This window comes from Sminthopsis crassicaudata, chromosome 4, assembly GCF_048593235.1.
Source record: "Sminthopsis crassicaudata isolate SCR6 chromosome 4, ASM4859323v1, whole genome shotgun sequence".
Taxonomy (NCBI): Eukaryota; Metazoa; Chordata; class Mammalia; order Dasyuromorphia; family Dasyuridae; genus Sminthopsis; species Sminthopsis crassicaudata.
The window spans coordinates 199,965,290-199,981,921 of NC_133620.1; the positions used below are offsets into that span (position 1 = coordinate 199,965,290).

At 36.4% G+C, this 16,632-nt stretch overlaps 1 protein-coding gene across 1 annotated transcript in view; it reads left to right on the forward strand.

Annotated features, from left to right (window-relative positions):
- The first annotated feature begins 745 nt into the window (after positions 1-745).
- The window catches only part of PREP (prolyl endopeptidase), a 129,857-nt gene continuing 113,970 nt past the window's right edge, over positions 746-16,632 (forward strand). Inside the window, exons 1-2 of the mRNA XM_074310192.1 lie at positions 746-1,128; positions 10,632-10,706. Of these exons, the coding sequence (XP_074166293.1) occupies positions 1,084-1,128; positions 10,632-10,706 (120 nt within the window). The 5' untranslated portion in view covers positions 746-1,083. The remainder of the gene's footprint in view (positions 1,129-10,631; positions 10,707-16,632) is intronic.

Consider the following 16,632-nt stretch of genomic DNA (forward strand, 5'->3'; position numbering starts at 1 on the left):
AATGAAGAAAAATGGAAAGATGAAAGGAAAAGAAGAGGGAAGGAAGGAAAGGAGAAAGGGAAGGAAAGAATGTGAAAGGAAGGAATGAAGAAAGATGGAAAGATGAAAGGAAAAGAGAGGAGGGAAGGAAGGGAAGGAGAAAGGGAAGGAAAGAATGTGAAAGGAAGGAATGAAGAAAAATGGAAAGGGAAGGAAGGCGGAAAGAAAAGGAGGAAGAAAGAGAGAAGGAAAAGAAAAGGCTGAAGAAAGAAAAAAGATCGAAGTGAGGAAGTAAGAAAGAAAAGGAGAACGGGATTAGAGGAAAAGAAAAAAGAGTGAAGGAGGGAAAGAAGAAATGAGAATGGGAAGAAAGAAAAAAAGGAAAGAAGGCAGTAAGGAAGGAAGGAGAAGGAAGGAAAAGGAAGGGAGGAAGGAAGGAAAGAGAAGGAAATGGAAGGAACGAAAGGAGGAAAGAAGGAGGGAAGGAAGACAAAAAGGAGAGAAGGGAAGAGGGGAAGGAAGAAGGAAAGGAGAAAAACAAAGGGGAAAGGGAATGAAGGAAGGAGGGGGGAAAGGGAGGAGAGGAGAAGAGAAAAGGAGCGGGGGTGGGCAAGTTCCTTTGGTAGCTGGCAGCCGGGAACATATAAAGCTAGCTCTCACCCATTACCTTGGGGTTAGAGGGCAAAGTAAGAAAAGCGAATCCGGGCTACCTACTACCACAAAGAGCTCGGTCTGGACGCGCCTGCGCAGTCGGGTCCTCGCGGCTGCGCCGCCTGGGCCGCCCCTCAGGCCGCCAATCCCGGCGCTCCCGGCAGAGGGAGCTGTGCGCCGGCTTCCCCTCCCGCTAGGCCCCGCCCGCCTCTCTCTTCCTTCGCCTGGGAGGGGCTCACCGCTCTGTCCGACAGCTGCTTCCTGCTCCGACAGCCTACCCGGTCACGGACGCTAGTTCATTCCGCTCCCGGTCTTCCAGAACTGACCCGTGCAAGAAAACCTCCTCGCACAGTTCTGCGCCCGCCGTCAGCTCCGCGCCGCACCCCAGCTTCACAGGGAGGGCCTTGTCCGCAGCCTCTGCACGCGTCCCGCCTGCCCTGCCACCCTCCGGCCATGCTGTCCTTCCAGTACCCCGACGTGTACCGCGACGAGACGTCGGTGAGTGCGCCCCGGATCCCGGCCCCGCCGAGGCGTGTGTCTGTGTGTGTCTGTGTGTGTCTGTGTGTGTGTATGTGGCGGGGGGGATTCATTCCCAGGCCGCTGCTCGAGGTTGCCATGCTGCCCCCTCCACTTTTTGCCTATTCTCTTCATCTTTCTTCTCCAGCCCCCGCCCTCGTCCCCTTTCTCCTCTTCCTCGTGCCTTTTGTTTGCTAGGAAACGTGCCGGGGCCCCGGGCCGGAGGCGGTCTGCAAACTGGCTCCGGCTTCTGGGGAGCTCTCGGGCCGAGCGTTGGGTCGGGGGGGGAGGGGGATCCCTAGCCCATTCCCTAAGATTGCCAGGGTCAAGGCCGAGCCGGGAGTCGGGAAGGTCACGGGCCCAGGAGGGCCCCGGGACTCGGGAGCAGCAGTTCCTGATGTGAAGGTTAGCAAAAGGAAAAGTGTGCTTTGAACAGTTGTAAAAGCGTGTGCGTGAGTGAGTGTGTGTGTGAAACACACGGCTCTATTTTAATCATTTTTAAAATTGCAAATCTCCTCAGTAGCAAAGTATAAATTGGGTCCCTTTGCACAAGTTTTCCCAAATGAGAGGGGCGAGCTGTGAGAAAGGAAGGACTTACCGAGATTAACTGAGGAAGAGAACGCGATTTTCCTCTTCCCCCTCCCTCTTCTTCCTTTCTTTTTCTTTCCCTCCTCCTCTCCCCGTCCTGACCCAATCAAAGGTCAGTTTTTCGAAATGAAAGCGCTCGAAGTGAGTTCCTCTCCCCGTGAAATTTTGGGGTCGCCTTTGGATCTCCTCGCCTTTCCTGAGAGGGTAGTTTTGGCTAAAGGTGTCAATCGAGTGTATTCCAGTGAGCATTTATTAAGTACCTTTTATTTGCAAAGTTACAAGAGAGGTTGGGGTGGTGGATTAAAACCAAGCAAAAACGAGTTTGTTTTGCCTAGGAATTTATCTTCTACTAGGATGATGGGACTGATGAGGATATACAGATAATTCTGGAAATGTTATTTGTTGAATCAGAATTGCTGTTACTTGGCAGTGGGTTTTAGGTGTTATTAATAGCCAAATACAAAGTTTGTTTTCAGATTTTCTTGGAGTCATTTGATGTCTTACAGTCTTCCACTGTAAGAAATTCTTTCATTGTGGCTGAAAATGTTAATACTTTAAAAGTAGTTTAATATATGTTTATAGCTAAACTAATGTGTACAGGAAGCTCTCATACATTCAGAGATTTGTTTAAATAGGGGTCCTTTGTTTTTGGCAAGTTTCTTGACTGATTTTTTTTTTTTTTTAACTTGACCTAATAATATAGTAATCTAAAGAAAGCTACCACACTAAAATTCCAGGTAGTATTTTCCTAAGGAAGTGTAGTTATTTATTTATTTTTTTAAGTTATCTTATAAAGTATACTTTTGTGGGTGTCCTATTGTACATTGCACTTAAGTGGCTGAATTCCTGGCTTTGATGTCAATCTTTCTTGGTGACTTTGGCCATAACATGTTTAGTATCTATACTGTTTTTTTAATCTAACATATGCACAGTATAAATTAATTCATTCAAAAATCATTTCTTGAGCAGAAGTTCAAAAGAGGGAGTAGCACAAATGTGATACTTGCCAAGAACATAAAATCAGATAGAGGACATATAAAGAAATGATGGAAAGATCAACAGTTTGTTCAATATGGAGAAGTCTTTGTGTGGAAACTCTATTCTCCCACACAATCTGTTTATTATTTAATTGATAAATTCTAGTTGCCTGAGACACAGAGGTTAAATGATGTGTACACCTGTAATAGGAAAAAGATTTTAGAAGTAATCTGGAGCAACACTTATTTTACAAATGAGAAAACAAACTCAGAGAGGTTATAACTTTACTAAAGTTATATTGTATTTGACATCCCATTGTAAGTGGTAGATTATGATTTGTACCTCCAAAGCCATTCTACTTTCCACCGCATCAGGCTATGCACAGTAGTCTGTACATAGGTATTCTCGATTTCAAGCCTCCTGTCCACAATGCTACAGCAAACAGGAGGCAAGTAATGAGTGCGTGATGAGTAGTAAGTTCTTTGAGGAATATTTCATGGGAAAGGTTTCATGGAGTAGGTGGCATTTGACCTGGGCCTTGAATTTCAACATTTGGGAATGTCTGGGCGGAGACATTTTAATAGGAAGAAAATTGTTATAGTGGGAGGGAGAAGGTTTTTGGTATCTGTGGATGATGTTTTATTTTCCTATTAATTTGTAATGTAATTATATATCACTATATAAATACCTTCCTAGCCTGGAATTTAAAGTCTTCAACAGTCTGACTGTAACTTATTTTTTTCAGTCCTTATTCCCTAATCTTGTGTTTCATGTTCCATCCAGAATGTCTCCTTAGCTAAACTACTCCTTGCTTTCTACTTGCCTTTTACACATCTAGGCATTTGTGTCTGGATTAGAACACATTTCCTTTTTACCTCCTCCTACTGAAATCTTTCCCCTTTTCCCAAAGAATCCAATGAACACATCCTCTGAAGATTTCCCTTGTCTTTTCCTGCCTGAAAGTATTTTTTTTCTCAGATTTTCAAGAGTTTTTTTGCATAGGATTTTCCTTTGACCATATTATAATCTATCTTCTTTATGTGCATATTATATCTTTATAAATTTTTTGAGATGTCAGAGACTCGTGTTTTAATAAGAGGGTTTTTTTTTTCATAGTATACCTAATAATGCCTTTCATAAAGAATTAACAAATGTTTTCTGAAATTGAATTTGTATCCTCAAGAACTTAACATATTTTGTATTTCTTTCAGATTCACATGTGAGAATGTGGGCATAATGGATACTTTTTCATATGGAAACTGAGACTGGTGATAGGCCTTCAATGCTTTTGAACGCCTTTTTTGAGCTTTGACAAAACATCATCATCACCATTTTGCCCAAAGATTTAGAGTCAAGATTTTAGAATTGTAAAGGGGTCATCTAATCCAAATAAAGAAACTGAAATCCAGAGAGTTAAAACACTTTTGTCCAAGGAAATGTAGGTTACCTTGGTGCAGCTGGAATTTGAACTTAGTTGTAACTGTGTATCATTCCAATACCTCATTTTGCCTAGGTCTTTCGAGTATAATTTGTAAACTCTTTAGGTATTTATAGTCTAAATTAGACAGCACTTAGAGAAGAAGTTGCAGCTAGCTGGTACAGTGGATAAAGTGCTTAACCACTGGAATCAGAAAAACAAATTCAAACATGATCTGAGACACTTAACCAGCTGAGTGACCTTAGGCAAGTTGATTAACCTCTGTGTGCCTCAGTTTCCTTATCTGCAAAATAGGAGAATAGTAGCATTTATCTCCCTGGATTGTTATAATGATAAAATGAGAAATTTTATACTAATTCAGAAACTTTAAATGGCTGTGTGTATGCTAACTTTATTGTTATTATTAACATAAGCTTATCATTGAGTTAGTAAGTATCAAAGAATGAATAGCTAACATGCTTTGAATAAGCTTTATTTCCTGGCTTCTTTCAAGCCTCAGCTCAAATTTCAAGAGTAGGCACTTCACAGTTCTCTATGATAATGCCTCCCCCCTGAGATTACCTCCAGTTTACCTTGTATGTACACAGATATTTATGTGTTTGATAATCTTGAGGGTTTGCACTCTTTGCAAGTCTTTTGCTTATCTTTGTTTCCCCGGCACTTAGCAAAGTGGGTGATACATAGTAAAAAAATTAATGCTTCTTGACTTTGAAGATGGATTTCCAGATAAGATGAGAAATATTGGGGATTGAGAAAGTCGGTCTTTATCTTTTAGTTTTGTATCAACAAGCATTTTTGGTATAGAAGTGACTGGATTCTCTATAGCAACCCTGATTAAATAAGTTTTTTATTGGTGGCGTGGGCACCACTCCCTCCCCCATTGATAGCTTTTTATACTTCTTAGATAATAATTTCAAGTATTCCCTTAGTAGATTATAAACTCTGTTTTATTTGATCTTTGTATTTCCTCTTCCCTTAGAATCCACAGTAGCCACTAAATAAATGTTTACTTAGTTGAGTGAAGTATATCATCAACACAGAACAGTGTCTTGTCCATAATTTGAGAATGTTATTGGGCCTATGGAATGCCAAAATTTAATTCTAACTCCACCATTAAGTCACTGTTTAATGCTAATCATAGTAGTTTATTTTCATTTTCTTTATAAGGAAGCACCTGTTAATAGAAGTGCTTCTCATGGATATTTGTGGGTTAACTATTGCCTAGTATAAATAATAATGATGATGTCATTATATTAGAAGACTTCTAAAGATGATCTCTAAATGGAGCTCTGCAGTTCAGCAAGCATTTATTAAACACCTTCTTTATTCAAGGGATTGTACTATGCTTTAAAGGTATATAGATAAAAATAAAAATAATCATTATACACAAGGACCTTACCTTCCAACAAAATCTTTATTCCATCCTAGTCAGATCCCTTTTTTTGTTCCACCATGAACTGTTCCGAATTTTAAGTCTAGACTCTGACACTTTTCCCTTTTCTTTCTTACTATTTCCCTTTCCTTTGCTGTTAAGTTTTCTGAAAAACATGTTTATATCCAGTTCTTCCAATTTTTATTACCCAGTGACTCCTCCATTTCTTGCAATCTAACTTTTGTTCTCATTATTTTACTTCTGAAATTATTCTTGCCCAAAAATTATTGATTTCAAAGTCAACAAAATTTTTTTTTTTTCAGTCTTGATTCTCTCTTAATACTTGATGAGTATCTATTGTGATCTTTTCCTTTACTTTCAGCACATCCCACTCCTTTGGTTCTCTTATCTCTAACTATTCCTTTTCTCAATTCTTAGTTGACTCTTCATCCTCTCACTGATTCCTTAAAATGGATCTTCTAAAAGGTCTTTCCATGGCCTTCTTTCTATATATTCTCCCATAGTAATTTCCATACTTTAAGTTCAAGTAGCTCTAGAATTTCTGATTTAAAAAAACATAAGTTTACTTAGTTCCAACCCCCTCATCTTTTAGAGAAATGAATTCCTGCCAGGTTAACAGAATTAGAATCAGAATATACTCAGGGCTCCTAACTTTCTAAGTCAGTGCGCTTTTCTAAGGCACTTTTAAACAAAACACATGATCAGACCTCTACAAGAAAAAGATTAGGTTAACAATGGAATGAAAAAGAGAGCTTCTAAGACAAGGAATAAAGGAAGGAAAGACCTGTTGAGAAGCTAGCATTATAATACAACTTAGTGGTAATAAGGGCCTGATGTGTGGTGGTGGTAGTGAAAAGAGATAGGAAGGCACAGATGACCAAGGTGTTGCAAATATCTGAATGGATATGAGTTAAGGATAGCCCCGAGCTATAACCAAACAAAGGGAAATGAAAGAAAATAATAAAAGTGTCCATACCCACATCTTCAATGCTCTTAAAGATGTTCCACCATAACCTCAAACTCACCATGTCTAAATCCAAGCTCCCTTTAAACTCCCTTTGCTCTTCTGGCTTCACAATTTTTTATTTTTAAAGACTGTATTCCCTTCACCTCACTCAGGATGTGAAGTTCGGGGTCTACTTATATTGAAGCAGAAGTTTTTACTTCTGTTTTCCACCCTTGGCCCTTTCACCCCTTTATAAACAAATTGCTTCTCCTCTCTTTCCCCTTTCCTGAAGGCTTTCATATTAATACTGAACTTAGTGTGGATACTTGGGTTTCGTCCACTGCAGCCAGAGCTACCAAGCTCAAGAAATCCATTAGCCTTAGTGATACAGAACATGGGTGTACATTGTTACACCTGACTTTTATTATTTTATTTCTTTTCAAGTTAGGACCCCTGAGTACGTTCTGATACTAACTCTATTAACTTTATAGGATTTCATTTCTCTAAAAGATGAGGTGGGGTTGGAACTAAGAAAACTCATGTTTGTTTTTTTTTTTGTTTTTTTTTTCCCCCAATCTCTAGACTTCTTTATGCCATGATTTTTTTCCAAGTGAATTGCCAGCTAGAATTTTAAAAAATAAAAATTTCTCATTAAATTTCTAAATTAATATTTCTGATTTCTAATTAAAAGTACTTTTGGGAGAGGGGGGGAAAAGTGACTATAAAATAGGCTTATTGAGAGGAAAAAGTCAGCACAATTACATAAAGGATAAAGGAACTAGGAAGACCTGCTTTTGATTCATATTATGTCACTCTGGTAAAGTCATTTTACCACTTAGTTTCAGACAAATCTAATAAGTCTAGAAAAGTTACTGTTCTTCATCAGTAGAGGAATCAGTGAAGCATTTATTAAGGTTCCACTATTTGTTAGGCTCTCTGCTCAGTGCAGGGGATCAAAAAAAAAAAAAAAAAAAAAAAAAAGATGCAGTCTCTGCTCACAGGAAGCTTTCAATTTAACAGAGAAGAAAACATTTATATATATGTAAATATATATAAGATACATGTATAGGTATGTAAAACAAAGAAGGGGGAAAGTACTTGCAGCTGTGGGGATTAGAAAAAGCTTCATATAGGAGATAATTTTCTTGATTTTTAAAGAAAACTGGAGATTTCAAGGAAAAAATGTGAGGAATGAGAGTGTTGGAACCTTGGGGGGACAGTTATTGCAAAGGCATAGGCATGAGAGATGGAATGTAGGTATAGCAAGTAGACCAATATAGTTAGACTTTACAGTGCATGGAAAGAAATAATGTGTTTGAAAACTAAAAGGATAGCGTGCAGCCAGATTGTGAAGAGCTTCAGATGTTCAGGGACGAGATATTTGAGTCTATGGTCAATATGGAGATACTAGGATTTATTAAGGGTTAGGGAGAGCCATTGACAATAGTCAGTTACCCTCTAGCAAAATCATTTTTGCAGATGTTTGGAGAATATTGAAAGACAGGAGAGGTTTGATGCAAAGAAATTATTTAGGAGGATTTTGCATTAATTCATATGAGAGGTGATAAAGGCCTGAGCTAAGAATGTAAATCTGACAACAAAGAAGAGAAGGCATATGAGGGCAGATAGAAATGAGAAATTTTGGCATCTGAGAGGTGACAGAGAATGAGGAATCAAGGATGACATTAAAGTTGTAACCCCTGATAACTTGAAAGATGTTGGTGCCCTCAAACAATAAAACAATAAAGTATAGCAAGAATAACTTTGATTCTGGCCTATAATCAGCTAGTCATCAGTAAATTTAAAATACTGTATCACAAATCATAGATTATATAATTTCTACAACTGAAGTTCTTTATCATAGCTAGGATTTATCGTGTCTCCCTTCCCAGTCTCACAAAGTTAAGAAAGAAAAGATGAATTGATAAAAAAAAATTTGCTTCAATTAAGGATTAAAATTGTTTTAAAAGGTCCTGTTAGGTTTTTTTTTTTATTTGTTTGTTTGTTTGTTTTTTGACACCCAACAATGTGAGTGTGGCACAGGTTTTAATTTCTTTCTCTCTCTCTTTTTTTTTTATTATAGCTTTTTATTTACAAGATATATGCATGGGCAATTTTACAGCACTGACAATTGCCAAGCCTTTTGTCCCAATTTTTCCCCTCCTTCTCCCCACTCCCCCAGATGGCAGGTTGATCAATACATGTTAAATATGTTAAAATATAAATTAAATACAATATATGTATACATGTCCAAACAGTTATTTTGCTGTACAAAAAGACGGACTTTGAAATAGTGTACAGTTAGCCTGATTAGAAGGAAATAAAAAATGCAGGCGAACAAAAATTAGGGGTATTGGGAATTCTATGTTGTGGTTCATAGTCATCTCCCAAAATTCTTTAACTGGGTGTAACTGGTTCAGTTTATTACTGCTCTATTGGAACTGATTTGGTTCATCTCATTGTTGAAGATGGCCATGTCCATCAGAATTGATCATCTTATAATATTGTTGTTGAAGTATATAATGATCTCCTTGTCCTGCTCATTTCACTCAGAATCAGTTCATGTAAGTCTCTCCAGGCCTTTCTGAAATCATACAGGTTTTAATTTCTTTTATTTCTTATCTACTGAATAATGAGAGCAGGGCTTGTCATTTTCCATGACTATGTATCAGTGCTTATTATCATAAATATTACTACTTTAACTGTTCTTGTAATCCATTTGTGTATGTAAGTCTATGTGGGAGCAGTTGTGGACATGAGAGGACCCTCTGGAAAGTAGGAGCCTTGTGCTAGAACATGCCCTCTTGTTAGATTTCAGATAAAACATGCTGCTGATAGAGGAGCCTTGGCTATTTTTCTAGCAGTGATCCATTTCACTGAACAAGTGGAACCCACTATGCCACTTGGGTGGGGTATTATTCTAACCGTGTGGTAGCTTGCTCCTTGTGTTCTATGTTAAACATTGGCCATCAGCTCAAAGTCAGACAGGTTTGTAGAGTCAGTGGTCTCAGGACTACTGCCAGATTCATAGTGTGCTGTAGTGAAAGCAGATTCCAATAGCTTCTCTCTACCCGGTGACATGATTGACTAGCAGCAAAGCTTAATATTTTTCAAATATCACTGATGGTGTTTGTTCTTTGGGGGAAAGAACATATATTTTTTGGATGGGTGAATGTTGCTTTCTCATTGCTCTAGAACAAAAAACTTGAGCCAGGTGAAAATTATTCACTTACTAACTAGCTTGCCATCAACGAACTGAAGCACTGATGCAAAAATCAGAAATGTTCAGAGACTGTGTTGGTAAGAAATGGCTATTTCAAAATGGTGCAAGCTAAAAGAGTTTCTAATTTTTTTTTTCCTGTGAAATAATTCCTTTGGTCATAATTTGTTACTATCTAGAAGGTTGTATAGCTGTCAGATTCCTGTCACTCTTATGACTTTCTTTTATTTCCTCTCAAGTGATGATAGTCTGAATGGGTAATGTTTGGGTGACTGTTTTTTTGTTTTGTTTTGGTTTTTTTGTTTGTTTTGTTTGTTTTAAGAGAACATTGTACATCTCCTTCAGAGAAACTCAGGTTTCTGAAATATTCTACCAGTAGGTAAATGAAGTTTTTTAATTGGTGCCAAGAAAAGATGTGTTGATGACCCAGCAGTTCAGAGCAGTTTTTGTTTTCATGTGTTTTAAACTCATTTTTTAGAAACCTGATCATGACATAATGTGAGGCTATTGCTTGCAAACTGTATAAAGTTTGTTGGTATTCAGAAACATAGCCTTTCCATTCTTCCTTGAATTGTATAATATGTACCTCTTCAGGGAGAAAGCTTTATAGATTTCATTAGCACAGCAGAAGGTTTTTCCGTTGCATTATATTGCCCAAGCATTTTCTTTTCTGATTGTTAGTCTCTCTTCTCTGAGCATCCCCCCACCTCCCACTCTTGTCCCTGGCTGCATTGCCACCCTTCGGGAGCTGCCAAAATCTGTGTTCATATGGTAATCAGCCAGAAGAGTAGCCGTTGAATTGATGGAAGCATTCTATTTCTCTCTTCATAAGCTTTTAGTAAAAATATCCCCATATATTTTTAGGAAAACTTCTTTTGAAGCAGTCACCGATTATTTTGTGTTTTATTTTGTTTGTTTGCAGGTACAAGATTACCATGGCTCTAAGATCTCTGACCCCTATGTTTGGCTTGAAGATCCAGATAGTGAACAAACAAAGGTAATTGATGATATTTTAAAATGAGATCACCTTAAAAAATAAGAATCAACTTTACAGCTACTATCCAAGTCTTGGCATAAGAAATCCATATTCTTTTTTTGTATCTTCTCTTTTTTATTCTTTATCTTTCCTATCTTTTCTGGTTCCCATTTTGGGAGTCCTTACCCCCACCTCTTTTGACTAGTAGAAACATATGTAAATGAAGTTGCTCTGACTACCATATTAAGATGGACTGATCACTCTCTCATCTAAATTATTTCAGTAACTCAGCAATGTTAAAATTATGCCAAAATTAATGATTATTTGTAGACGTACTATGTCTGAGTTTGTACACTTTGTTTTTCCTTTACATTTAGTGTATTGATCCAGTGGGTGACAAGCTAAGACCCTTTTTCATAGATGAACTTTTATCATTAGAGCCCTAACAAATATGGAACAGGCAAATTGGGATTGACAACTATTAGTTACAAAAACCAGTGGGATCAACAGTTTAAAAATGATGTTTTTAGATTTTCTTATAAGTATTTATAGGAAAATATTTAGCAAAAGATAAAGAGGGAAGTCACCAGCAGCAAAGCTAGAATTCTGATGAACTCTCAAAAATAATGAATCTACATAATTCTTCCTAAATTTGAAAGGCAAATTCAAAACTTTTTTCTTCTAATGCATTTTACATATGCAAGTAATATTAAGATTGTTTAGACTTCTAAATGGACCGTCCTTTTGAAAATCTTTAGCCTAAAGGGAGAAAATGAAGCATTTTTCATTTTTATCACAGGATTAAAAAAAAAGGGGGGGTAAAGTTTTTTTCCCAATAGGTGCTTTAGCACAATTCAGTATATCTGTTGTTTTGTTGTTATAGGATACTTATAGTAGCATCAGAATAATATTAATAGACTTCATTAATAATTGCAAACACCTACTCCATTCTGCTTTGTGCAGAGCAAATAAAAAAGGGAATAAACATAGTGAACATGCAGAAGACCTTGTCTTTTTTTACCCTTATGTTGACTTAATGTGTTTTATGCCTGTTTTCATACTAAATATTTTCAAGCTATAAAATTCATGGGCACAGAAATGCTTAAGTTTTAGAGTGCTTTCCACAAAACAGATCAGTGACATTAGATATTCAAGGATTATCTTTATTTGGCAAATTGTTATATTGGGGTTCAGTGACTTTCATAGGCTTTATGATTACTGTCTGAACTGGAATTCAAACTCACATCTCCAGATTCATTCAAGTCTGGTTTCCCTAGACTCTTTTCTCTGATTTTACAGGTGACAGAACTCAGGCTCCAAGAAGAGAAGTGACTTGTCTAAGGTGGTCATAACAGGGCAAGGATAGAAGTCTTGGTTCCTTTCCATACCTATCATGATATCTCTTTCTATAAATAGGAATTTAGCTGAACTGAAATGTTTACTAGGTTCTGATGCAATAAAGCATTTTCAGACTAAAAAAGTTTTGCTTTTTAAAAAATTAAAAATGAATTCATTCCAACAAGCAAAAATCAAATTATAAAGTGCCTACTATATATTATACTCTATGCTTGGTGCTGGACATTAGCTTGTATCATGATGTCCTTCCCACTGTGTAGTTGAAAAATTCAATTAATTTCAATTCTCAAATAGGGAAAATTGAGAACATGGAGAATCCTCATATATCTTCTAAACTCTAAGAAAAATCCCCCCTCAAGTCTATTACTGGTGGTCAGTTTAAAAAATATATCAAATGAGTAGTTTTTGTCACTGAATTATAAGAACCAAAATACTCACATGGTAGGGTTTTTAATTTGAGTTGTCTAGCTTGGACAATATCTAAAATTTCAAGAACATAGGAGAACTTTGGTCTCAAAGAAGGAATGGAAGTATGAGATCTGATTCACTTGTCCAAGTTATCATCAGTTTGTTTTTGGCAGAGTTGAACTTCAGATTAACATTGGGATTTTCCCAGGGTTAGACATCTGTTCTAGCTGCAAAATCATTGGCCATCCCATTACTCCCACTCATCAACGACACCATTGAGCATGAGAGGCTCTTAATAAATGGTTATTCAAAAGCATAAAAGCTAATAGAACATTTATAGAGGACTTTAAAGTATTTTACATATGTTATTTCATTAGTGTCTTAACCTCTTTTCTGCAGTCTAGATGCCATACATATTATCCATATTTATCCCTAGCATTCAGAGAGGCTGGGTAACTTGCCAATACATAGCCAATGTGTCAGACAGATTATGGACTCAGGTTTTTCTTTGGTCCAGATATAATACTTATTCTACTATAATGTGCTGCTTTTGATCATGAATCTGTTAGTTACCAACTACATCTCAGTGTTTCTGAAGAAAAAAACAAAACACTGTATCAGCTTTATAGTTTTGGAAGATTGAGATTAGTTGGTGACTATATTACCTCTCCTCTTCCCCATTTCCTTACTTCCACCTCTTTTGATAGCTGAAACTTCCTAAGATATTTTGGGATTTATGGGCTTAAATCCAAATCACTGGTTGAGCAATAATAGGTCCCAAGCCAAGCCTCACTTGGTCTTTGTTTGGGCCTGATTGGCTCAGATTGAGTGTAAACAGTAATTATTTTTGTTTTGTCCAAAAACTCTAGAGGGCTGTAAGTGTGTGTGTGCCCACCCTTGTGTGCATGCATGTGCATCACTCCCTAATCATCACCATTTTCTATTCCCTTGAAAATTTTATGCTTTTATCTTCCTTTAAAGAGTAGGTAGTTTAGTGAAAAGACTCCCAGTATTTGTGTTCAAGTCCTGTCTTTATTACTTGCGGTAGCTATCAACCTGGAAAAGATAAACAATCTCTCTGAGATTCAGTTTCTTAAAAAAATTTTTAAGTAGCAAATATTTAAAAATTAACAATATGTTGCTTCCACTATCCTCTACACTCACTGAGAAAAATTAAAAACAAATTCTTAAGTGTGTCTCTACCTAATACAGCAAAATAAATTCCCACATTAGTCATGTCTAAAATTATATGTCTCTCCCCACTTTACTGCTCTGTTAGGAGGTGAGTGGTGTGTTTCATTTTAATTTTTTAGGACTTATGATTTATAAATTCATTGATCATGGTTCTAAAGTCTTATGAAATTATTTTTCTTCATAATGTTCTTGTTGGATAAATTATTCTGCTAATTCCATTTGCCTTACTTAACATCATTAAGGTTTCTTCTGAAATTGCCCATTTCATCATTTCTTAGAGTGCAATAATAGTCCTTTACATCAACACACCACAGATTGTTTAGCCATTCCCCAATAGGAGGATGCCACTTCAGTTTTTAATTTTTGGGCTGCCACAAAAAGCTGCTATAAATATATTTGTATATTATTTCCCTCATTCTTCTGTTTCTGTGGGATGTAAAAGTAGTAGTTGTATAGCTGAGTCAAAGGATGTTCTAAGATTGTTAATTCTGAACATTGTTCCATAATGCTTTCCAGAGTGGATGAGCCCATTCATAGCTCTTCCAACAGTGGTAGTAGCATACCTGTTTTCCAATAGCTCATTTTATTCTTTTTGTTTTATTGTGTGTTCTGATAAATCCTCTTCTCAAAAGTTAGAGATAATATTTCAACTATCTATCTTTCAGGGTTGTTATGAGAAAGTATTTTGTCAATCATACTGTGCTGTGGTAGAAGATGCTGGAAGTTTTTATTTCCTTATCATTGTCCTTTTTGTTAAGTTCTTTGCTTTTTCCCCGTTATTTTCTTTTGGATTTTACCTGCACTTAGCTTTTTATACCACTTTATCTCAGCTCCATTAGTACATTCCTTTGTTCCCTATCAAGCCTTTTTACTTTTGTGAGTAAACTTACCTTTGTTCAATCTTTTTTACATGAATTCTTTGCTTTAACTGAAGCCAAATATCATAGAATCCAGATTTTAAAACTACCTTAGCTTAAAAATTATCCAGCACAAAGACTTACATGAACTTATGCTAAAGGAAGTGAGCAGAGCCAGGAGAACATTATACACAGAAATAGCAAGATTATGTAATGAAGACTTAATTCTTCTCAGGAATTCAGTCATTTAAGACAATTACAATAGACTTGGAGTAGAAAATGTCTTCTGTATCCAGAGAGAGAATTTATGGAGACTGAATGAGGATTAAAACATACTATTTTCATCTTTTTTTGTTTGCTTGCTTTTTCTTCTTTTTTTTTTTTTCTGGTTTTTCTTTTTTACAACATGACAAATGTGGAAATATGTGTAAAATGATTGTATTTATATAACTTATGTCAGATTGTTTGCTGTATTGGGGAGGGAGTAAATAAAGGATGGAGGGAGAAAAAGTTTGGTACTCCAAATCTTATAAAAATGATTGTTGAAAACTATCTTTACAGATAATTGGAAAATTAAAATACTATTGAAAGGAAAAAATGATAAAACCAAACAATAACGACAAAAAAGAAATCATCCAGGACATAGGGTGTTTTTTTTTTTTTTTTATTAAAGGTTCCATTGGCGATTGGTGAAGCGTGTTGATCCAGTTCTCAGAATAGCATTTGTTGTCTACATTCGTAATTGAGGGAAATGTTAAATTTCACTTAGAGGTTAATGAAAATAAATGTCATTTTCCCATCATCCAACTTCATGTACTCCTTGAAATCTGTCCTTGGACCCTGATTTTTTGAAAAAATTGAGGTTCAGACAGGTGAATTACCACCACATAGGTATAAATAGTGGAGCTAAATTTCAAACTAATAAATAACTCTGTTCTTTCTTTTGTACTACATGGTAGTCCTCTAACTTTCCCCAGATGATATTTCTGAGGCCTTCTCCAGTGGAAAGCTTTTTTTCCCTTTTGATGTTTTTGTCTCAATAAGAAGTAAGGTGGGACTAGACTATTCCGTATTTTCTGTTATCACTTCTAAACCAGGGGTGTGCCATTGTCTCTGGACTTCTTATCACTTCTTTGTTTAAAATAATGTTAATAATATATTTATTTTTATATCAACTACATTTCCCAATATATCCTTTCCTTCTCCCTTTTGAAAAGAGTCATCCTTTATGAAAATGAATAAAAGAAAGGGAAAAAAAAAACAGTTGAAGCTAACATGTTTAAAAAAAAAATGACACTGTATACAGAAACTTATTTTTTGGCCAAAGGTATTATTATCTTGCCAATCACTTGACTTTTCTTACTTTTGTCTAGTCAGTCAGTGAATTGGGTATTCATTAAAGTACTGTTGAGGGATACAAAAAAGAAGTAAAAAACAATTCCTCTTGTCAGGTAGCTCACAAACTAATTGGAGAGTCAGTCATCCAGTACTATTGATTATTTTATAATATTTCTCATACAATGGAAAGAATACTAGCTCTGGAACCATAGGACCTAGATTCAAAGCCTACCTTTTATACTTAGTACCTGTATGATTGGACAAGTCAGTTATCCTCTTTGGCTCCTCTATCCTCATTTGTAAAATGAGGCATTCAGACTAGAAAACGTCTGAGGTCACTTCTGGCTCATAAGTAGATGATTCTGTGAACCTTTACATTCTCAGTCTCTCATTATAGTCTAGGCTTTTATCACTTCACTCTTTGGCTGTTGTAAATTTTTTCTCTGTCTTGTCTCTTGCCTCTGATTCATTCTTATCACTACAGACTAGTTTAGATTTGATACATTGATCTTTGGGCTCAGTGATGTGGGTGTGTCTTCCATTGGTCCAGACCTTAGCCTTTTCATATGTTATAACCCTGTGTGATCCTTGTCATTGTCATTATGTAAGTTTTTCATGGTAGATCTACCCAGCATCCCCTTTCTCTTGATGTTTTAATATATATTAGGGACTAGTGCAACAATCATGCAGCCCATCTTTTTCCTCTTTTCTTTTTGCTCTTGACTAGTTATTCCCTTTTGTAATCATACCATTCAGGTATGATGCCATATCATTTCTCATGTTTTAGTTATTGT